At 41.1% G+C, this 24,972-nt stretch overlaps 1 protein-coding gene across 3 annotated transcripts in view; it reads right to left on the reverse strand.

Annotated features, from left to right (window-relative positions):
* Nup98 (nucleoporin 98 and 96 precursor) overlaps window positions 1-24,972 on the reverse strand; it is a 119,513-nt gene that overhangs the window by 18,562 nt on the left and 75,979 nt on the right. For all 3 annotated transcript variants that reach the window (XM_042687605.1, XM_042687598.1, XM_042687589.1), the window contains exons 21-26: window positions 15,126-15,308; window positions 13,751-13,904; window positions 9,914-10,343; window positions 8,398-8,627; window positions 3,261-3,527; window positions 2,271-2,428 (exon numbers count right to left, since the gene is read on the reverse strand). In XM_042687605.1, coding sequence (XP_042543539.1) covers window positions 2,271-2,428; window positions 3,261-3,527; window positions 8,398-8,627; window positions 9,914-10,343; window positions 13,751-13,904; window positions 15,126-15,308 — 1,422 coding nt within the window. The remainder of the gene's footprint in view (window positions 1-2,270; window positions 2,429-3,260; window positions 3,528-8,397; window positions 8,628-9,913; window positions 10,344-13,750; window positions 13,905-15,125; window positions 15,309-24,972) is intronic.

Here is a 24,972-nt window from a genome sequence, read left to right on the forward strand (position 1 = left end):
AAATGATCTCTGTCATGATTTGCCTTACCTTGCCCCAGAAACAACTGGACTAGCTGATAATGGACTGAAATCTCTGAGATCATGAACCAAAATTAATTATTCTTCTTTAAAAAGTTTTCCTTAAGTATTCTATCACAGAAGAAACTAACACATTCAAGTAATATTTTAATTAAAAAGATGGATTTGGTCAGCACCACATAAGCAGAAAAGGCTGGAAGTGGCGCTTTGGCTCAAGTGGTAGGGCGCTAGCCTTGAGCTGAAGAGCTGAGGGACAGCGCCCAGGCCCAGAGTTCAGGCCCCATGACCAAAAAAAAAAAAAAAGATGGATTTGCTGAGATCAGAGCAGAGTAGGTTCTTTTTCATTGTCTTCACTGCTTATACTTTTTTGTGTGTATGTGTGTGTGTGCTGGTCTTGGGGCTTGAATTTGGGGGCTGGGGGCTGTCTCAGCTATTTATAGGCTCAAAGCTAGGGGCTCTACCAACTGAGTTCTACTTCCAGTCTTTAGCTGGTTAACGGGAGATAACGAGTCTCATGGGACATTTTTCCCTGGGCTGGCTTGAACCTTGGTCCTCAGATCTTAGCCTCTTGAGTAGGTAGGATTATAAACACAAGCTACCAGCTCTTGGCCTATGTTTTTTAAGAGCATAAATTCTTATCAGCTATTTTATTTCTAAAAATTGGTTTTAAGAATGTAGTCACCTGAGTGCTGGTGGCTTACAGTGATAATCCTAGCTACTCAGGAGGCTGAGATTTGAGGATCATAGTTTGAAGCCAGACAAGGCAGAAAAGAATCTGAGACTCTAACCTTCACTTATCCAGCAAAACGCTGGAAGTCCACCTGTGGCTCAAGTGGTAGACCATTAGCTTTGAGCAAAAAAACTAAGGGACAGCGCCCAGGTCCACGCCCCAGTAATGATGCAAACCTGTGCATACTTTTACATATGCAACATACATGCGTACACACAGTAACAAAGAGGTAGACAACAATAGAGAACTTAATTGTATTCTATCATTCATTACAGGCATGCAGAAAGAATGATGGCTAACATGGGAGGATGATGGAGGCTGAACACTGTTGAAATGGATTACTTTTTACTATGAAAATACAGCAATGAAACTTGTTGAAATTGTTTTGGGAAATGGGGCAGTGAGCATGATAAGAGGGAATGAGATTGATTGGAATACAGTGTAAGTGTAACAATGAAATCATATCCTGTATACCAAATGTAAGCTAAAATTAATAATGATGCTACGTTGAGGGTGTAGCTCAGTGGCAGAGCTTATAGCATGCACAAAAGTCAAACATCAGCACTCCCAAAAACCAAGCAACCAAGCAACCAATCCAGCAAGTTAACAAACTCTTATCAGAATTTTTCAGAAACTTCTATTGCCAGGTTGGGCAATAAAAATAAAAACAAGAGCCAGGCCTGAATGGCTCAAGCTTGTAATCCTAGCTACTCAGGAGGCTCAGAACTGAGGATTGTGGTTCAAAGCCAGCCTGGGCAGGAAAGTCCGTCAGACTCTTATCTCCAATAAGCCACTAGAAAACCAGAAGTGGCCCTAAGTGGTAGAGCGCTCCCCTTGAGCTGAAGAGCTGCGGGACAGCACCCAGGCCCAGAGTTCAAGCCCCATGACTGACAAAAAAAAAAGTCTATACATAGTAAATAAAAAAAGTTGCAGAATTACTATGTATAATTGTTTTGTATAATAACACATAACTATGAATACATATAGATTTAAAATGTCCAGGTAGATAAGTTACTTATACTTATTATTATGTATGGCATATTTTAATTTTTTGGTTTCTATGTAACTTTTTTTTTTTTTTTTTTGGGAGATGCACATCCTAGGGCTTGAACTCAGGGCTTGGGTGCTGTCCCTGAGCTTTTGTGTTCAAGGCTAGTGCTCACTGCTTTGACTCATAGCACCATTTCTAGCTTTTTGGTAGTTAATTGAAGATAAGACTGTCATGAACTTTCGTGCCCTGGCTGGCTTTGAATATCCGATCCCTAAGTAGCTAGGATTACAGGCCACCAATGCCCAGTTATAATTAGATTTTTGTTTTGTTTTGTAGATACGGTCTCTCCATCCTCACTGTCTCCTGAGGCTGGGATTAACATACCTACCTTTTCAATATGAAAATATTTCTAGTGTCAATTAACAAAAAGGGCCAGTTATAGGTAACAGTATGCAGAGGTATATTTTTGCTTTTACCTTACTAGCTTTGAATTTGTGAGAAATTAACCTAGTATGGTAAAGGAGATAATACCGGTTTTCCAGCCAAGAGGGCAAAGATGCGCAATCTCTCATCCTGGATGAAACAGTCAGCCTGGAGCTGATGCCAATCAGCCAGCTGCATGGTGAGTAGCTCCCGGACTGACTGGCTACCCACCAACTGAGATAAAAGAAGGGCAAGGCGATGATCCCCTGTGTAAGAGAAACAAAAGTTCTCTGTTGATTATGAAGGATTTATGGTCTTAGATACTTGGGGTATTATATTCTTATTCCAGCCCTTAACATCTATAATCCAGGACTTAACATCTATAATCATTTCCAGGAGTAATGCCAAAATACTGATAACAGCATTTTCTGCTCAAGTAGAAGTATGAAAAATAATTGAACCTAAATTACATAATTACATAGCATATAGAAATTAATAGACTGATTCACAAAATAAGTTCTGTGACCTTATACAAGACAGTGCATTTATAAAACAAAAGAAAAAATACAATTCAAAGGTCTGTAGGGAAAAAAAGAAATGACATAATTGAAAACATAACTAGAATGTACTATGTGGTAACACAGAGAACTGGGAAACTCAAATCTAGAGACAAAATGTATGTATGCTTGCTATAAAGTGAATGGGTGGATCTTTTATTCCCATAAGCACAATAATCTCTAAAATTTGTTAAGGGCAAGGGGTAAAGGCAATAAAAAAATTCTAACAAGAATGTAGAAGGCGAGCTGGGAAGGTGGCTCAGTGGTAGAGTGCTTGCCATGTAAGCATGAGGCCCTGGCTTGGATTCCTCAGTACCACATAAGCAGAAAAATCTGGAAGTGGCACTGTGGCTCAAGTGGTACAGTGCTAGCCTTGAGCTGAAGAGCTGAGGGACAGCGCCCAGTCCCAGACCAACCAAAAAAAAAAAAGAATGTAGAAGGCTAGGAATTCCAATTTATGCTTTCTAGTGATTTCTTCTAGTGATTTCTGAGGGGCAGTGAGTAGGAAGTAGGTAGTAGCACAAACAACCATACTGCTTACCTGAATGCTGTGCAAGAGAGCAGGCCTCACTGATCCTGTTGCCTGTGAGGTAGCTGAAGACAGCCTCTATAGGGTTGTCTTTTCGGGTTAAGGAAACTTCTTCTTCAATCTGAGGTGCAGCAGTATGGGATAGCCAGCGAGAAAAAGCTCTTCTTCGTTCCAGAATCTGAATGTATTCAATGGGCTCATCTAGCTGGTTGTCAAGTTCCTTCAGGTGACCCCATAGGGCTTCACATAATGTCCATGTGAGGCTCCAGGGCTTCACAACTAATGGAAAGACAAGAAAGCAATGCTATGACACAAAGTCTTCTTGTACCAGTCAGGCCATTATTCTAATTGTGGTGTTAAAATATATGAATAAACACCAGGAACACTTAAGCTGATTATCCTGAATGAATTACTTAGCTTTGCTTACCAGTTTCAGTGGTATGATTTAGCTACTTTAGCTCACTCTATGTACCTGTGGTACTTAGGTTAACAAATACAACCCTAAGCCTCCACTAATACCATTTTAGATGATAAGCACAAAGAGTTAAAACAAGCAATAAAGAGAAAAATAACTGTAACATATACAATGTAACTATGTAGTAGTTAACAGTACTTGCAGTTGAATAAACAGGTATAGGGAATTAACTGACTTGCCCCAAGTTGTGGGCTATATTAACAGTCAGAATTCAAATACAGATAATGAAACTTCATTCTCTTAACAGCAAGCTCCACACGCCCAGAAGCTGGCACTCTAAATAATTACAGTTGTAGATGGGCCATTTGTAATACATGTAGCAAGCTAGTAAGCACTGCCTACTTATTCCAGTATTTCCTACTTACTCACTGGTTCCCCCATCAGGCTATTATTTTAAGAAGGGGGGTGGGAGGGTGTTCTTTATTATTTTGGCTGGTCCTGGAGCTTGAATTCTGGGCCTGTCCCTGAGCTTTTTCTGCTCAAGGTTAGCACTCTACCACTTAAGCCACAGCTCCACTTCCAGTTTTTCTTTCTTTTTTGTTGGTCTTGGCACTTGAACTCTGGGCCTGGGCATTGTCCTTCAGCTCTTCAGCTCAAGGCTAGCACTCTACCACTTGATCCACAGCGCCACTTCCAGTTTTTTCTGTTTTGTGGTGCCGAAGAATCGAACCCAGGGCCTCATGCAGGTGAGGCAAACACTTTATCACGGACCCACCTTCCCAGCCCCACTTCCAGTTTTTTGATGGTTAATTAGAAATAAGAGTCTCATGGACTTTCCTGCCTGGGCAAGCTTCAAAATGCAATCCTCAGATCTCAGCCTCCTGAGTAGCTAGGATTACAGGTGTAAGCCACTGGCACTTGGCAAGGGAGTGGTGGTTCTTTATATCAAACTATAGTCCTGGGGCTTGAATTCAGGGCCTGGACACTGTCCCTGAGCTTTTTTGCTCAAGACTAGTGTTCTAACATTTGAACTACAGCTTCACTTCTTCCATTTTTTGGGTGATTAGTTGGAGATAGTAAGTCTTATGAACTTTAATGCCTGGGTTAGCTTTGAAATGTGATCTTCCAAATCTCAGCCTCCTGAGTTGCTAAGATTACAGGCAAGAGCCACTGGTGCCTGAACTTAGGGTCTGGGCACTGCTCAAGGCTAGCACTCTATCACTTAAGCCACAGTGCTCCTTCCGGCTTTTTCTGTTTACATGGTACTGAGGAATCAAACCCAGGACTTCATGCATGCTAGACAAGCACTCTACCACTGTGCCACATATTCCCAGCCCATAGCACTAATTATTATTATTTTTCTTTGTCAGTGTGGGGCTTGAACTCTGGGCTTGGGCACTGTCCCTGCGCTCTTCAGCTCAAGGAGAGCACTCTACCGCTTGAGCCATAGTGCCAATTCCAGTTTTCTAGTGGTTTATTGGAGATAAGAATCTCACAGACTTTCCTGCCTGGGCTGGCTTTGAACCATGATCCTCAGATCTCAGCCTCCTGAGTAGCTAAGATTATAGGCATGAGCCACCGACACACGGTAGCACTAGTATTTTTCAAACCTACTGATCTCTATTCCACTAGCTAAGCAAGCAAGCACCTTGTGTTAGTGTGGACCCAGGCAGCTATTTGTGACTTCCATGCAGACTGAAAGAGTTAATTCTAATAGTGGGAAATGTAGGCAACCTAATGGAGGGACTTGGGGTGATTCCATTAGGGAAGGCTTGCCAGACCTCTATTAAGAGAAGTATGATTATCTCTGTGGATGGGTAGGAGAAGGGATTAGGACAGAAACTGGTATGACTGGGCAGGCAAGATTGCTTATATTCTTCCTACATCCTAGATTGCTTTAGTTTAACTACTTTCTCCACTCGTAGAACCCCAGAGACAGTTGTTGGAAATCTGGCCCCTGTGAGGGCATTTCCCATGCCCATGAGTACACTGATAAGAGCACCTTTGGTGAAAGGGGGTATCCAACTAAGTCATTTTCAGGATTAGTGAGTGAGTGGGGGCTACCTAAGGGCAGCTCCTGCACTTGAGGCATGGTAGATCAATGGCAAAATTCACCCCAGCAGCAAACACTAACTTAGCTCTCGTCCCAGTGGGCAAGACAGCACGGCAGGCTTGCCTTCCATATAGCCCTTTCAGGTTTGAACTGATTGGTCCTGAGAGAGGAAAAAAAATCCTTACTGCCCTGTTTCCAGAAGCCTAAGAAAACAAGAGAACTGTCAGTGGATGTGGTGGTTCAGCCTGTATTCCCAGCTATGCAAAGGTAGGAATCAGGGAATCAGATTTCAAGGCTAGCCAACGCTAAAAAAAAAAAAAAGTGACACTCCATCTTGACCAATGGCTAGGTGCAGTGATGCATACCAATGACATAGGAAGCACAACTATGAAGATCACAGTACAGGCTGACTTGGCATAAAGTGAGATCCTATCTTGAAAATAACTAACAACAACAAAAAGCTGGTAGAGTGGCTCAAGTGTTAGTGTACCTGCCTGGCATGAGGGAAGTCCTGAGATAAAATTAGTATAAGCAGTTCAACAAGGAACAACCATTTATTTTATTTATTTTTTTGGGGGTCTGGTCATAGGCCTGAACTCTGGGCCTGGGCGCTGTCCCTCAGCTCTTCAGCTCAAGGCTAGCACTCTACCACTTGAGCCACAGCGCCACTTCCAGCTTTTTTCTTTTTGCTTATGTGGTGCTGAAGAATTGAACCCAGGGCCTCAGGCATGCAAGGCAAGTGCTCTACCACTGAGCCACCTTCCCAGTCCCCCATTAACTAACTATTCTTTTTTTTTTTTTTTGGTCGGCCGTGGGGCTTGAACTCTGGGCCTGGGCGCTGTCCCTCAGCTCTTCAGCTCAAGGCGAGCGCTCTACCACTTGAGCTACAGCGCCACTTCCGGTTTTCTGGTGGTTTATTGGAGATAGGAGTCTCACGGTCTCTCCTGCCCGGGCTGGCTTTGAACTGCGATCCTCAGATCTCAGCCTCCTGAATAGCTAGGATTACAGGCGTGAGCCACCAGCGCCCGGCTAACTAACTATTCTTTACTCATGCCTTCATCCTGTATTTTTGCTCTTACATTTTGCTTCTTCTTTTCTCCCTTTCCCTTCTCTTCTTTCACCTTTACTAATTTTCAACATCCAAGTGTATGCTGTATTATCTTAGTGCCTTTCTTTTCAATTCTTACCGGGAGTATAGTTGTTTCTAATTGTGTTTTTAGTATATTTAAATAAATGATCTATTTTCTGTGATGCTACTGCAGGATGCTGTTTTTTTTAAGTGGAAGGGGAGATTGAGCCCTTAAGGTATAACTACTGCCAGGTAATAGCTCATGCCTGTAATCCTAGCTACTCAGGAGGTTAAGATCTGGGGATCATGCTTGAAGCCAGCCTGGGCAGGAAAGTTCTTTAAATTCTTATCTCAAAATAACCACCAAGGGGCTGGGAAGGTGGCTCAGTGGTAGAGCGCTTGCCTTGTATGCATGAGGCCCTGGGTTCCATTCCTCAGCACCTCATAAGCAGGAAAAAAAAAAAAAAAGCCGGAAGTGGCGCTGTGGCTCAAGTGGTAGAGTGCTAGCCTTGAGCTGAAGAGCTAAGGGACAGTGCCCAGGCCCAGAGTTCAGGCCCCACAACTGGACCCCCCTCCCAAAAAAAACCCCAAAAAGCCAGAACTGGAGGTGTGGCTCAAGTGGTAGAACACTAGCCTTGAGCACAAAAAGTTCAGGGACAGCATCCAAGCACTGTGTTTAAGCTCCAGGACCAGCATGGTTGTGCATGCAGTCATTCATTCATTCATTCATTCATTCATTCTCTCTCTCTCTAATAAGAATCTGGAAGAGATGGAAGTATAAGGGATGTGGAAGCAGATTAGAGAGAAGGGAGAAATAGGGTAACAGGTAAATATGATGATATAATATGATACATGCATGTATGAGAATGTCACAATGAAGGGCAGGAGGCATGGCTCAAGTGGTACAGTACCATTTGTAGCCAAGAAAGCTTAGCTAGATATCAAGGCCTTGAGTTTAAACCCTGGTACTGGCAAAAATAAATAAGAATATATCAAAATTAAACTTATTACTTTATATCATTAAGCTGATAATAACAAGCAAAGGACAAATAAGAATATTTTCCATGATAAGGCTTCCGGAAGGTGGCTCAGTGGTAGAATGCTTGCCTCGCATGCATGAGGCCTTGGTTCCATTCCTCAGCACCATATAAACTGAAAAGGCGGAAGTGGTGCTGTGGATCAAGTGGTAGAGTGCTAGCCTTGAGCTGAAGTGCTGATGGATAGCACTCAGGCCCAGAGTTCAAGTGCCAAGACCACCACCACCAACAACAACAAAAATTCCATGATATTTTACAGAGATATAATCATAGTTAAAACTACTGCACACAACTATGCATTGTAACTAAATTTTTGTCATCTGTCAGTTAAGAGTTTTATTTATTCTCATGAACATGCTATTTATTGCATCTCTTATCTAAATAATGGCATTTAAGTCCCTACAAATTTAGAAGAAATAGTAACAATTTCTTCTTAGCATTACAACTCAACTATAAAAATATATAAGCTCAGGCACTCACTTATAATATTGATGTAAGGAAGTCTGTCCTAGAAACACTTGCTAATGACCTTAACTCCTGAGGCATCAAAGGTTAGAAGCATAATATATACTCACTTTGTGCTTCCAATACATCTCTGGATGCTTCCTTAACCCAGTTAGCATAATCATGAATGACCTCAACTCCCGCATTGGGGACAATGAGAGGACACAGTTCATCCACATGGACTGTGCTACGTTTTAATTTGAGCTCCAGAGGTGTCTGATATAATTGCAGATCTTCATCCAGTCTCCTTTGTCTCAAACTGAGTTTTTCTAAATGAACTTTGAATGGGGATTCCGTCAGGCTATATAAGGAATAACAAAGAACAAGATAGAAAATGAACATAAGAGAGCTGGGCAAGGTAGCTTACACCTGGAAATGGAGATCAGAAGATTGAGGTTCAAAGGCTAGCCAGGGAAAAAAGGTAGGGAGATTCAATCTCAACAAATAAAAGGCTAGGTATGATGGTACATGCTTGTCATCCTAGCTATAAACCTGATAACTTATCTCCAAAGCAAAAAGGGTTGGGAGTACGGCTTAGTGATAGAGTGCCATCCTAGCAAACATAAAGCCTTGAGTTCAAATTGAAGTATTGAATCCTCAGCCCCTAAAAGATTTCCCTACAACTTAACTTTTTTGTGTTTGCTGGTACCATGACTTGAATGCAGGGCCTCATGCTCTCACTCAGTTTGCTTATACAAGGGTAGCCCTCTAACATTCGGCCCATACCTTCAGTCCTGCATTTTGCTGGTTAGATGGAGATAGAATTTTACAGACTGTTCTTCTCAGGGTAGGTTGAGTTTGATTCTTAGATCTCAGCCTGCTAAGGAGTTAGCTGGCACCCAGCCCCTGTTTCTTTTATGATTATAAACAGAATGCAAAACATTTCACTATGGTTGTAAAGAATTCTGTTCCTATTACTAACCTGTATTGAATTTATCTGCTATATACTAGATAAAAAAAATTATCTGAGCCATTCATTTAAAATACACAGGCTTCTTCAGGCCAGTTTATAACAAGCATGAGAATCAGTATAGTTAGATACAGAACTGGCTTTACTGTATATTTGGATATTATGAAATATGCTTCCTGAATACTGGGATTTCAGGTATGTACCGCCAAGCCAGCTAGAGTCTAAATTAATATGAACAAGTCACTATTCATATAGCAAATATTTATGCATGGATTAATTATCTATAGTTTAATGTATCTATCTTAGGAGGTCTAAGACAAGGAAAACATTGTAGAGAACATCATTTATACATGAAGAAATCACAATACCAAAGAAACAAATAAATATGCTAATGCAATAAAAAGGCTGAAAACCCAAGGAATGATGCAGTGTTCACTTTGGATCTGTTACTTTGTCAACCAAAGTTTGATAATATTAACTTTTCATAATTTAACAGTTAAAAAAGACCTAATCATTGTAGTTTTTTTATAAAAGTATCTTCCTAAAATTGTGCTAAGAATAATCTAGAGAGATCACAAAAGAATATGGTCATAGCCTTGGGTTTCCAGCTTATAAATACTTTTTTCCCCTAAATTACCATAGCGCTTTCAAAAAAAGCATCAAAAAGTGTAACTCACGATTTAACAGCTACGGGATTGGGCAAGAATCCATATTCCATAGAATCGGTAGCCTGATGACTTTCCAGTTCATGAGAGCTATTCAGCTGTTCTCCACTATTAGCAAGAGTCCAGTTAGGGCCCCAACCAACTCGAAATGAGCGTCCCATGAATAGGGCCATGTCCATCAAGAGTTTTCCCTTGCCATACGTGACAGACTTTTCAAGAGGGACTAGGCCTAGTTGTCTGCGTGTTCCCACTGTCTTGAGCTGAACCTCAGGACTTGGACTGGGCACTGTAAACACTGTGGTCAGGGGTGGAGGGACAGACCAAGGAGAAGGGGATGAGATATTCATCATAGATGATGCTCTGGGAATTCGACATTCTTGCACAGAGGCACTTGGTGAAAGAAAAACGCCACTTGCAAATTTTGATTGTAGTAACCCACCAACTGAAATGAGGAGGAAAAAGGCTCTTAACATAATCTACTGTTTCTTGAACATCAACAAAAATCAGCAAGGATGATACCACTCAATATTTTGTCTTTCATCCTTGTCTAATGACAAGGATAACTAGCAGCAACTTAAGATATTTTTTGCAGAAATTATTCTTTCAATAGGAAGCCAAGCCAAGAATTCTAATGATGATGATGCTTCCAACAATGACTATTAGTATTACTTAGCACTTATTTAAAGCAGACTGTATAAGCCATTTCTGTACATTTCATTTCACCTTTCAGTAATTTTAAACAATAAGCATCATCACACCTCCATTTTAAAAGTGATTAAACTGAGCTCAGTTTAAACTGAGCTCAGGGAAATGACTTGTCCAAATCCACAAAGATACTAGGTGACAGGATAAGGAGGTAAGCTCAGGTAAGTCTAGCATCAAGTTTCATGTCCTAATTAGAATTCTGTATGTAAATCCATGAATAATCATGTTAATTAAAAAACAAAACAAAGGGGCTGGGAAGGTGGCTCAGTGGTAGAGCACTTGCCTTGCATGCCTGCGGCCCTGGGTTCGATTCCTCAGCACCACATAAGCAAAAAGAAAAAAGCCGGAAATGGTGCTGTGGCTCAAGTGGTAGAGCGGTAGCCTTGAGCTAAAGAGCTGAGGGACAGCGCCCAGGCCCAGAGTTCAGGCCCACGACCGGACCCAAAAAACAAAACAAAACAAAACACCCCGATAGAAATCAAAACTCAAGTTCCTGCCTTAATATTGAATGCTAGACTTCAGGAACAAAAACATATACAGGCATCTTATGACTGCACATGTGCTTTTCTGAATGACAGAGTGGTGGTGGTTCATGCCTGTTATCCTGGCTACTCAGGAAGCTGAGATCTAGTAGATATTGATTTAAGGCCAGCCTGGAAAGAAAAGTTTGCTAGACTCCATCTTCAAAATAAGCAGCAAAAAGCCATTCTGGTTAGGCACTGGTGGCTCATGCCTATAATATCCTAGATACTCTGGAGTCTGAGATTTGAGGATTGTGGTTTAAAGCCAGACTAGGCAGTAAAGTCTGTGAGACTATTATCTCCAATTAGCTACAATTAACCATTGGAAGTAGATCTGCAGCTAGTATTGAGCAAGAAGAGCTCAGGCACAGCACCTAGGCCCCAAGTTCAAGCCCTAGTATTGCACACGCTCGCTCACACGCACACACGCGCCCACACACACACACAGCACCATGCTGGAGGTGTGTGTGATACAGTGATAGTCCATCAATCATCTAGGAGTACTGACTTTAAACCCCAGTACATGAACACATGAACACAGTTATTAAAATGTGAGATTTTCATGTAGTGTCCATTATGCAAAAAGTTATTTAAAATGTTTTTTAAGAAAAGGAAAAATATGGGCTGGGAAGGTGGCTCAGTGGTAGAGTGCTTGCCTTGCATGCATGAGGCCCTGGGTTTGATTCCTCAGCACCACATAAATAGAAAAAGCCAGAAGTGGCCATGTGGCTCAAGTGGTAAGAGTGCTTGCCTTGAGCTGAAGAGCTGAGGGACAGCGCCCAGGCCCAGAGTTCAAGCTCCACAGCCAACCAAAAAAAAAAAAAAAAAAGAAAAATACAAGAAAGTGTTTTAAAAAACAAAGGAAAATGGCTGAGTCCTAATTGTTCATGCCTGCAATCCTACCTACTCAGGAGACTGAGATCTGAGGATCTCAATTCAAAGCCAGCCTGGGCACACAAAATTCCAATATTCATCTCCAATTAACTAGTAAAAAGCCAGTAGAGGTGTGATTCAGGTGACAGAACATCAGTCTTAAGCAAAAAAATCTAAGCAAGAGTGGAAGTCCCTGAGTTCAAGCCCTAATATCAGCAACAAAAGAAAAAAATCAAGTGACAAAATATTGAAAGGTTAACCCTTAGTTAACTTTTTTGAATGGTAGTACTGGGGCCTGGGTACTGAACTGAGCTTTTTCATTTGCAGAGAGAGCCACGTTTCCATTTCCTACTTTTTTCTAGTTAACTGGAGATGAGAATCTCATGGACTTTTCTGTTCAGGCTGGCTTTGAACCTCAATCTTAAGATCTCAAGCCTACTGAGTATCTTGTGCCTGGCAACACTGAATTTTTTTTTGGGGGGGGGGGGGGGTCCAATCGTGGGGCCTGAACTCTAGACCTGGGCGCTGTCCCTCAGCTCTTCAGCTCAAGGCTAGTGCTCTACCACTGAGCCACCTTCCCAGCCCCAACACTGAATTTTTTTAAGGCAACATAAATCTCTCACTGGTAGTTCTTTGTCCTTCAAACTATTATGAAATTAACATCTGCTCAAGTTTTTCACTGACATCAATTTCATTGGCTAATCCCACCACAAAAGAGAAAGCTTTAAAATGAAGTATGTAGGAAACAGACATGTGACTCAAATGATAGAGCACCAGCCTTGAGTGAAAAAGTTTACAGAGAGCATGATGCCCTGATTTCAAGCTCAAGAACTGGTACCAAAACAAGAACAAAACAAACAAACAAACAAACAAAAAATACCCCAAACTAAAGGAATCCTAGAAACTCAACAATAGAACTGACAGTTACTCAGAGATAAAATCATGACAAGTGTTAGGAAAAGGTAGCAATCTGATATATTTGTTCATCAATCACTGCCTTCTAGATCGCAGTAAGATAATGTTAGGAATACATGAAAGCTAACAAAGACCCCGATCAATCATAACTGTTTGCCTCGATATAATATGTACATCTGCACCAATAAAATTACCATTCTTAAAAACTAGCCACTCCTGTCAAGCACTGGTGGTTCATACCTGTAATCCTAAGTACTCATGGGGCTGAGATCTGAGGATCACGGTTCAAAGCCAGCTTGGGCAGGAAAGTCTGTGATACTTGTAAGGTCTGCCCTGGACCATACAGATGCTGGCATCCCTCTTATCTCCAATAAATTAATTAGACAAAACCTGAAGTGATGCTGTGGCTCAAATGGTAGAGCACTAGCCTTGAATACAAAGAGTCTCAGGGACAGCTTCCAGACCCAGGGTTCAAGGCACAGGACTGGCAAAACCCAAAAAATATAACAAAACTAACCACATCTTAAAAAGCAATACCTGACAACTCCAGAACTTTTTTGTTAAACAGAGCGTTTATTTATTTATTTTGTCGGTTGTGGGGCTTGAACTCTGGGCCTAGGCACTGTCCCTCAGCTCTTCAGCTCAAGGCTAGTGCTCTACCACTTGAGTCACAGCACCACTTCTGGTTTTCTGGTGGTTTATTGGAGATAAGAGTCTTATGGACTTTCTGCCCAGGCTGGCTTTGAACTGCGATCCTCAAATCTCAGCCTTCTGAGAAGCTAGGATTACAGGCGTGTGCCACCAGCACCCAGGAAACAGAACATTTTATACATACCTATTGAACGGGATTTTGATGAATGGGATGCTGAAATGGGGAGTCGGGGAGAACAGACTTCTTGAGCAATATCTCCTTTGGCAGGAAGATGACCAAAGCGTTGATCCATGGAGTCTACATCTTCTTCATCAGCAAGCAATGATGCTTTCATAATCTAAAAAAGTATTCACAGAATGAATGTGTTACCCAGAAAGAAAAAGACCATGAAAGGAAAATGTCGCTTATAACAAGCAGCCAAAAGCATTGGTTCTTTCAAAAGGTTGCTGTCCATGGTATAACATCTGTGTGATAGTTACTACTATATATTTCTTAAGGGCTAAGTCATAACTCTACTCTTTGTATTTATGTCCTGACAGATCCTAGCGTATAGCAATTGTTTATACTTGCATAATAAATGACTTTAATATCAACCATAAGCAGGGAAAACAAACAAAAACTTAAGAAAACCTGTGTCTACTCCTTTTTTTAAAGTTTCACGAAAAACTTTCTGGAACCTTGAAATAGGCAAATTATTATTTTATAGAGAAATAATTCTCAATAACTGTATGAATTGTCTAATATTAAAATTATAAAATGTGGATTATAACCTTTGTCTTCTGATTTTAATACAGTTAAAACCAAAAACCCAGCCGGGTCCCAGTGGCTCATGCCTATAATCCTAGCTACTCAAGAGGCTGAGATCTGAGGATCACGGTTCAAAGCCAGCCCGGGCAAAAAAAGGCCATAAGACTCATCTCCAGAAAACTACTACAAAACTGGAAGTGGTACTGAGGCTCAAGTACTAGAGCACTAGCCTTGGCTGAAGAGCTCAGGGAAAGTACCCAAGCCCAGAGTTCAAGCCCCACAACCGACGACAACAACAACAACAAAAAAACCCAAAGCCCTGTCTTCTGATTTCAATAGTCTTTCATCCATGAATGGGAAAATGAGACCCAAACACTAGCCATATATACATATATACATATATATTTTTTTGGGGGGGGAGGTAGGTTGTAGGGCTTCAACTCTGGGTCTTGACAATGTCCCTGAGCTCTTCAGCTCAAGGCAAACACATTCTACAGCGTGATACACAGGGCCACTTCCGGTTTCCTGGTAGTTAATTGGAGATAATAGTCTCATAGACTCTCCTGCCTGGGCTGGCTTTGAACTGCAATCCTCAGATCTCAGCCTCCGGAGTAGCTAGGATGACAGGCGTGAGCCACTGGCACCCAGCTCATTTCTATCTATCTATCTACCTACCTATCTATCCAGTATCTATCTATATTTATTTATTTTTGATTGAACACTCAAAGGCTTTAAGCAACTTATCAGGAAGAGGTATAAGAGAAAGTATTAGTTTGCCTTTCTGCCATAAGAAAGGTGGGTTAAACTTTACCTGTAAGACATGCGGATTAATTCCCAGTGAAGATGCAATATGTGTTGAAGCAGACACAGGTTCTTGATCCTCAGGCATGCCTTCTTCTAACACAGAATCCAAAACTGGCTCCTGGGTAATATCTATCATGTCACTGTCCAGCTCCACAACCCTCCCTAACTGTTCCACCTCTGGGCTCTGAGTCTGTAGACAGTAGACAGATTAGGGAAACAGTATTAAATTTCATCAAATAGTTTCTAGCTCAGATCGGCTATATTCAGAAGACAGAGCACCATTAGAATTTTTTAGTTCTATCATGAAGTAGTAGATATATCAGACAAGCTAACATTAATTACCCTTCTCCCTAAATCTATTAATACTTGGATCTACAATTAAGGATTTGTGAAATCTTCCTTTCCTAATATTATGGTCTGGGGTCTAAACCAATACCCATACTGAAGCAAATAGTGGTTTTCAGAGGAAATGATTATTCCCTACCTGATTTAGCTAGCAACTACGGTTTTCTGATTTGATATTATAGCCAGAAACCATTAAAAAAGCAACAAAATATACTAACATCAAAATGTTAGGAAACTTTGCCTTTTTTATTTATTTGTTTATTTTGGCCAGTCGTAGATGCTGAACTCAGGACCTGGGTGTTATCCCTGAACTCTTGTGCTCAAGGTTAGTACTCCTCTATCACTTTGAGCCACAGCTCCACTTGCAGTTTTCTGGTGGTTAACTGGAGTCTTACAGGCTTTCCTGCCCAGGTTTGGCTTTGAATTGTGATCTTCAGCTCTCAGCCACCTGAGAAACTAGGATTACAGGTTTAAGCTACTGGTAACTGGCTTGCTTTTTTTTTTTTTAAAGAAAATAATTAGGTCATGACAAACTTACCTAACTATAATCCCCTGTTCATCACTTTTACATTAAAATTTTTAAAAAGAGGCTGGGAAGGTGGCTCAGTGGTAGAGTGCTTGCTTTGCAGGCCTAAGGCCCTGGGTTTGATTCCTCAGCACCACATAAGCAAAAAGGAAAAAGCCAGAAGTGTCACTGTGGCTCAAGTGGTAGAGTGCTAGCCTTGAGCTGAAGAGTTGAGGGACAGTGCCCAGGCCCAGAGTTCAGGCCCCACAACCGGACCAAAAAATAAATAAATTTTTTTAAAAGAAAAGAATTAGAAATAAGTTTCTAGTTCAGTTTTGAATCTGCAAATTTAACTTTGGCTCGATCTGTACAGTACTATGTAAGATAAGAAACATCTACTCTAATTTCCCTCAAATATAAACAAAATACTAAGTAACAATTTTAATCTGGGGATAATATATATTTTAAAAAGTCAAGAATGGTATTTATTAAGCAGTTTTTGTTGTTGTTGTTGTTTGTGAGGCTTGAACTTGGGGCCTGGGCACTGACCCTGAGCATTTTTGCTCAAGGATAGCACTCTACCACTTTGAGCCAAAATACCACTTCTGGTTTTCTGCTGTTTAATTCTAAGAGTCTCATGGACTTTCCTGCTTAGACTGGCTTTGAACTGTGATCCTCAGTTCTCAGCCTCCTGAGTAGCAAGGATTATAGGCATGAGCCACCAGTGCCTGGCTATTAAGCAGTTTTTAAAGATATAACCCAGAGGGCTTGGAATGTAGCTTAGTGGTAGAGCGCTTGTCCAGCAAGCATGAAGCCCTAAATACCACATAAACAGTATCACATAAACAATAAAAGGCAGAACAATAAAAGGCAAAAGTGGCATTGTGGCTCAAGTGGTAGAGTGCTAGCCTTGAGCAAAAGAAGCTCAGAGGTGCCTAGCCCTTGAGTTCAAGCACCAGGACTAACAAAAAATAACAGAAATAACCATGGCAATTTATGTTTACAAAAAGTAAATGTTCATAAAGCTGAAGTACACTGCAAAATACTATAAAATAACTGGTTAAAGTACAAACTGTCTTAACACATATAATATGTGTTAATATAACCTGATAACATGTTAATAAATGACTGAGCCAATTTATTAGACATTTTCAAGCCAAAATCTATGATCTAAACATATTATTTTTTAATAACAAACTTATTTTTATAGATTATGATATAACCTACAGATTATCCTTCGACAATTTCTTGATTTTTCAAGAGTGAACAATTATATGCTAAACCTCAAACAGATGCTATTGTATATACATTGTAAATAAAGTTTAGAGTGTATGTAAGTGAGTGTGTGTGTGTGTGTGTGTCTCTCTCTCTGTCCTGAGGTTTCTCGTTGTTGTCATACAGCTTAGGATAGCACTCTATCACTTGAGTCACAGCTTCACTTCCAGCTTTTTGATGATTATGGAAATAGTCTTACACACTACTGCCTGGGCTGGCTTTGAACCATGATCCTTAGATCTCAGCCTCATGAGTAGCTAGGATTTCAGGGATTAGCCATCAATGCATAGTAAATTCAGGTAGTTTTATTTTTTTTTCTTCTTTTTTTGGTTTTTGCCCACCCTAGGTCTTGAACTATGGCCCTGGGCACTATCTCTGAGCTCCGTTTGCTCAAAGCTAGCACTTTCCTACTTGAGCCACAGCACTACTTTCAGATTTTTCTTCTTTTTTTTTTTTTTGGGTCCGGTCATGGGCCTGAACTCTTGGCCTGAGCGCTGTCCCTCAGCTCTTCAGCTCAAGGCTAGCACTCTACCACTTGAGCCACAGTGCCACTTCCGGCTTTTTTCTTTTTGCTTATGTGGTGCTGAGGAATCGAACCTAGGGCCTCAGACATGCAAGGCAAGCGCTCTACCACTGAGCCACCTTCCCAGCCCTACTTTCAGATTTTTCTGTAATTAATTGGAAATAAGAGTCTTAACTTTCCTGCCTAGGCTGGCTTCAAACATCTCAGCCTAGGATTACAGGTATAAGCCACTAGAGCTCTTGGCACTTTTCATGATTTCTTTGGACAAAAAAAGTAAATTGGACATTAGCTATTACTATCTTGTATTTCTTTAACAAATATCCTTACTGAAAAGGATGAAGAATGAGTTTCTAGCACCAACTGCAGAAAAAGTGAAGGGTTAGGATACTCATTAAAGATATACGCCTTGGGCTGGGAAGGTGGCTCAGTGGTAGAGAGCTTGCCTTGTATGCATGAAGCCTTGGGTTCAATTCTTCACCACCATATAATCAGAAGAAAAAAAAAAGCTGGAAGTGGTGCTATGGTTCAAGTGGTAGAATGCTAGCCTTGAGCTGAAGAGCTGAGGGACAGTGCCCAGGCCCAGAGTTCAGGCCCCATGACCGGACTCCCCCCGCCCCAAAAAAAAACCACACACACACACAGATATACGCCTTACCTAGGAACTACTCTTATTAAAATTTGACTGTGGTCTAAAGGCAAAGCTGAGAGCTTAAGAGGCATAGCTCAATGGGAAAGCACTTTCCTGGCATGTGCAAGGCCCTGGGTTCCATCTCTAGTGTAGGGGCTAGGGATAGGAAGGTGGGTTAAAATCCTGGGATTAATCTTTAACTAAAGATGATCTCATTTTTCATTATAAAAAGTTTCCTAATATGTGCATTTTAACTAAACAATGTACCTTCTCTTTTGGGTGCTGAAGTGGGACCCAGGGTGGTATACATGCCTCTAACACTAAAATTCAGGACTTACTTTTAAGAAAAGTCCGGGAAGTGGTATAGTAGCTCAAGGGCTAGAACACTATCTTGAGCACAAAAAGGCTCAGAGACAATATGCTGGCCCTAAGTTCAAGCCTCACAACCACCACTACCACCACCAACAACAAAAAAGATGAAATAAGAAAGTGCCTTTTGGGGCTGGAAATGTGACTTACTGGTAAGAGTGTTTGCCTAGCATGCATGAAACCCTAGGTTCCATTCCTCAGCACCACATAAACAGAAAAAGGTGAAGTGGTGCTGTGGCTCAAATGGTACAGTGCTAACCTTGAGCAAAAGAAGCTCAGGGACAGTGCCCAAGGCCTTGAGTTCAAGCCCCAGGACTGGAGGGAGAATGAAAGAAAGAAGGAAAGAAAGAGAAAGAGGGGGGGGGAGCGAGGAAGGGAGAAAGGAAGGAAGGGAGGGAAAGGAAGGAAGGAAGAAAAAAGAAAAGAAAGAAAGGAGGAAAGAAAGGAAGGAAGGAAGGACGGACGCTGGGAAGGTGGCTCAGTGGTAGAGTGCTTGCCTTGCATGTATGAGGCCCTGGGTTCGATTCCTCAGTACCACATAAGCAAAAAGAAAAAAAGCTGGAAGTGGTGCTGTGGCTCTAGTGGTAGAGGGCTAGCCTTGAGCTGAAGAGCTGAGGGACAGTGCCCAGGCCCAGAGTTCAGACCCCACAACCGACCAAAAAAAAAAAAAAAAAAGCAGGCTAATTGTGATTCTTACTGGAGGAGGTCAAGAAAAGGACAGAAAAGAAAAAAGGATTCTTAATGAAGAATGGTCTTTTCCATGCTCCCACAGCTTGTGGACATTCCTTTGTCAGTTGAGTTTTAAATCTATCTTCTCTAACAAACCATATACTTGCTGGTAGAAGCTCTCAGTGGTAGAGCGCTAGCCTTGAGCTGAAGAGCAGAGGGACAGTACCACAGTTCAGGCCCCACGACCAACCAAAAAAAAAAAAAGAAAGAAAGAAAGAAAAAAAAGAAAGAAAGAAAGAAGAAAAGTGGGCCAGGAATGTGGCTCAGTGGTAGAGTATTTGCCCAGCATGCCTGAACCTCTGGGTTTGATTCTTCAGTACCACATACACTGAAAAAGCTGGAAGTGGTGCTGTGGCTCAAGTGGTAGAGTGCTAGCCTGGAGCAAAGGAAGCTCAGGGATAGTGCCCAGGCCCTGAGTCCAAGCCCCAGGATGGGACAAAACAAAAAAGAAAGAAAAGTCTTGGTATTCCCCATTCTATGCTAATCTACCAGGGTATCTTATTCTGCTTGGTCCTATAATACTGTGTCTATACTTACTGCATATAATCTGTCAACAAAACTTATGATTTCTTATGTGTCTGATAGACCAGAATGTCAATGCTTGAAAACAGGGATTATAGTTTATTGTTTTCTCTAACAACCAAGCACTTCATTCAGTTAAGCTCAACATTTACTGAAACTCTGCTTTATTTTTTTCTCCCTAATGCAGTATCTGGCACCCAACAGAAAAAGCAATTTATAATTCTAGCTACACAGGAACCTGAAATCTGAGGATCATGTTTCACATCCAGCCTGTGCAGAAAAGTCCCTGAGATTCAGCTCCAACTAACCACTTAAAAGCCAAAAGTAAAGCAGGCACCAGTGGCTTACGCCTGTAATCCTAGCTACTCAAGGGGCTGAGGTCTGAGGACTGTGGTTCAAAGCCAGCCTGTGCAGGAAAGTCCATGAGACTCTTATCTCCAATAAACCACGAGAAAGCCAGAAGTGGTGCTGTGGCTCAAGTGGTAGAGCACTTAAGTCTTGAGCTGAAGAGCTGAGGGACAGCGCCCAGTCCCAGAGTTCAAGCCCCACAAAAGACCAAAAAAAAAAAAAAAAAAAGAGCCCAGGGACAGGCCAAGGCTAAGTTCAAATCCCAAGCAGGGTCAGCACAAGACAATAGAACAAATTAAAAATCCAGGGCCAGGTGCTGGTGGTTCACACTTGTAACTCTTATTATTCTGAGTACTGCTATCTTAAAGCCAAGTGGGGGCAGGGAAGTTTGTGTGAGATTCTTATTGCCAATTAACCACCAAAATACCAGAAGTGGAGCTGTGGCTCAAGTGGTAAAGGGCCAGTGTTGAGTGAAAAAGCTCAAGGATAGTGCCCAAGCCATGAGTTCAAGCCCTAGCACTGACACAAAATTAAAAAACAACAAAAAAGCAACAATGCAGATGGATAAAAGAGGAAGGAGGGAGAATGGCACCAACTTATTACATTATTCAACAAAAGAGTAACATTAAAAGCAAAGAATTTCTTACCTACAAGTTTAGGCAAGTTGGGAGGATTTATTTATTTATTTATTTGGTCAGGACTGAACTCTGGGGCCTGGGCGCTGTCCCTTAGCTCTTCAGCTCAAGTCTAGCACTCTGCCTCTTGAGCCACAGCACTACTTGCGGCTTTTTTTTGCTTATGTGGTGCTGAGGAATCGAACCCAGGGCTTCATGCATGTAAGGCAAGCACTCTACCATGAGCCACTTTCCCAGCCCAAATTGGGAGGATTTAAATATTCAGAAACCACAGGAACTCGGCATATACTCATGAAAAATGCTCAAGGTTTTATTTGTCCATCTGCAAGCAGAGCTATAAGCTATGATCTTGTTAAATGTCTAGCTCAACAGGCCAATAAAATCATGTGGTACATGACAAGATAGACATGTAGGTTTCTTGTTTGCTACTCATGGCCATCTGCTTGTATTGATAATTTTGTATGGCCTACTGATGATTACAAATATCCAAATGGCCCTTGGCAGAAAAAGCTTCCCCACCCCTGAAAGGAACAAGGTGGAAGATAATTACATGATGACTTAGCTGGTTCCTGAAAGCCCTAAGTATATGAATTTGATTAAAGTATATCTGACTACAAACTACTGCTAAAACTTCTCTACATATTTCCAGAGAAACCCCAGTAGACTTAGGATATAAAAGTTAGTTTTAGGAAGTAAACTGAATTTAAAAGAAAGGAGGAGGGCTGGGAAGGTAGCTCAGTGGTAGAGTGCTTGCCTTGCATGCATGAGGCCCTGGGTTCAGTTTCTCAGCACCACATAAGCAGAAAAAGCTGGAAGTGGTGCTCTGGCTCAAGTGGTGGAGCACTAGCTTTGAGCTGAAGAGCCCAGAGTTCAGGCCCCACAACTGACAAAAAAGGAAAAGAGAAGAGAAGAGAAGAGAAGAGAGAAGGGGGGAGGTAGGGGAGAGAAAGGGAAGGAGGAGGAGGAGGAGGGAGAAGGAGAGAGAGAGAGGGAGAGGAAGAGAGAGAGAGGGAGGGGGAGAGAGAGAGAGAGGGAGGGAGGGAAGGAGGGAGGGAGAGAGATTGAGATTGCTTAAGCTACTAGGCAACATGAGCCATGCCTGCAATCCCAACATTTCGGAGGTTGAAGCAGGAGGATCAATAGTTTAAAGGCCAACCTGGGCTACAAAGAAAAATCCTGTCTTTAACAACTACTACTATATGTTGGAAGAAGATAACCAACACAAACAATACTAATTAAATTTAAAATGACTACAAATATATTATACATTATATATAGAAAGAAAGGAGAGGTTTTGCATGTTAAATGATTTGAAAAACTTATTTTTCTACTCAAAAAGTCATTTTCAAAGAAATGCCTCAGTCCATGCTAAATCTATAGGATCAATGTCATGGTAGACCTAAGGGATTAATGTCAGTCTCACTCAGATACTGTTAACTGCCAGGTAGAAATTGAATGCCAAGACTAGGAGTTTAAAGCTATGTTCTAATCACAAAACAAAACAAAATTTATCTGTGACTAAGGTCCATCTCTGAACATTCTCTCTAAGTATAAGAAAGAAGATCAGATGAAAATTAAGTTACCCTTATGTTTTCTGGTTGCTTAGACAAACCTGTTCTTTTAGGAGCAAATGCAAGGCTTTTGGAAAGGCAACTGGAAAGATGAAACTGAGAGTACTGTATTAAAGGCAGGGAAATAAAATGTGACTATTAAAGAAAAATGCAAACTTTCCTAAACAGCTAAGAAACAACCTTGCGTCCTCTTCATACATTTTTCTGTTAAGAGTCTGAAATTATTATACACAGGAGGAAAAAAAATGCCATAGCAGGAATCAGTATCTCCTAGGGGCAAGGTAATAATGTGATAACAATATCTTTCCAAATAAGGAGTCAGTACATTCAGAAGGCTCAGGTATTTTCCTCAGTCTTAAATAAAATGTTGGGTCTTAATTCTTAATAACAAGTGGCATTTCTCTTTCACTTCACATATGTCACTGGGATGTATAAAAGAGGGATTTCTCTAGAGTCGAAAATTATATAAATAAAAACTAAATGCCAGGTCTTTACTGAAAAGGTATAAAGGTATTCTTTTTTGCAGCTGCCATCTTTAGGAACTTACACATTACGTGTGTGTGTGTGTGTGTGTGTGTGCGTGCGTGCGTGCGCGTGTGCGTGCGCGCTGGTTCAGCACATACAAGGACTTGGTGCTGATCATGGTTAGCTGCTCAACGGTGGCATACTACCAACTTGAGCTACAGCTCCACTTCCAGCTTTTTGGTGGTTAACTGAAGACAAGTCTCTAGGACTTTTTTGCCTTGTCTGGCCTTGGACCTCAATCCTCAGGAATCAGCCTACTGACTCGTCAAGATTATAGGCTTGAGCCACCAGCACAGGACACATTACTTATGTGTGTATTTGTGTTCAAGTACCTGTGTGTCCTGGGGTCAGGCAATGTCCTGGACTTTTTTCCCCCTCAAGTCTAGCACTCTACCACTTGAGCCACAGGCTCCACTTCCAGCTTTTTGGTAGTTAACTGGATATCAGAGTATCATGGACTTTCCTGTTCAAGCTGGCTTTGAAGTGCACTCCTCAGATCTCAGCCTCATGAATAGCTAGGATTACAGGTGTGAGCCACTGGTGCCCAGCCTCATATTACTTTTATAAGCAAGAAATAGGCTCTTTCAGAAATATATAGAGACGGGTGTGTGTGGATGTGTGTGAGAGAGAGAATGTGTGTATGTGTGTGTGTGTGTGAGATGTAAGGTTTTAAAAAAGTTACCAAAGGAAGATTATTTAAGGCTTATGAGTTACACAAAACAAACATGGATAAATTAAAAATTATACTAGTTACTGTATTTCTTAAGTAGACATTTCCTAGGGTTATTCCAAATTCTACACAGATTATAAACCTACAAGTTAACAGTTTGATTTTCTCACTTTTATCATGTCTACCATCCCCATGTGTGCAAATATAACACAACAGTCCCCCAAAAATGCCTGTCAAGAAATTACTTAATAAATCATTAAAAAAAAAAAATCACAGTTCAGCAGCCGTAACAATTATAGCAGTAGAAATTCCAAAGGTCCTCCTTTTAGCAGTTAAGAGGAGGTAGAGGATGCTTTACAAAGATGTCTCTTAGCTGGGCGCCGGTGGCTCATGCCTGTAATCCTAGCTACTCAGGAGGCGAGACCTGAGGATTGTGGTTCAAAGCCAGCCTCAGCAGGAAAGTCCGTGAGACTCTTATCTCCAATAAACCACTAGAAAACCGGAAGTGCACTGTGGATAAAGTGGTAGAGCACTTCGCCTTGAGCTGAAGAGCTCAGGGACAGTGCCCAAGCCCAGAGTTCAAGCCCCACGACCAACCAAAAAACAAAAACAAAAACAAATAACAAAGATGTCTCTGATCAAGAACTCTGAGAGTATGGCATCAAGAAAAAAAGTTTCTATAACGATTGAATAAACAGCCAAATTATAAAAAATTATACCATGAGTTGACATTCAAAAAGAATTACCTAATATTTAATTATTAACCTTTTCTTATAAGGATAAAGGTTCATATTGGCACAACAATACTGAAAAAGCACATAATACAAATAATTGCAATACAAAATGTAGTCGCTACTCTCCCAAAACTAAATAATACATTTGTATTCTAAAATTGTCACTTTCCATAATAAAATAAAGATATCAAGAGTTTTCCTAAATTATAAGCAAGTAACTTCAAAAAGCAGTTAAAAACCATTGCTAAAAACTAATTTAGCTTCAAAAAACCATGGCATGGAGGAAAAAACATGATTAAATTGCACAGCAGGTGGTAAATAGAAGTATGATTTACCCTGCATCAACCCACACAAGTAAACTGCCATCTTAACTTCAACACTGACCAGAATTACAAGTCTAAATGACAGAGGGAAGTGCCTGAAAATAATAGAAGAATAATCCAATCAGCAAGAGAAGTCTTTAATTTTCTCAAGT

This window comes from Dipodomys spectabilis, unplaced genomic scaffold, assembly GCF_019054845.1.
Source record: "Dipodomys spectabilis isolate Male_0828 unplaced genomic scaffold, ASM1905484v1 ptg000003l, whole genome shotgun sequence".
Lineage (NCBI taxonomy): Eukaryota > Metazoa > Chordata > Mammalia > Rodentia > Heteromyidae > Dipodomys > Dipodomys spectabilis.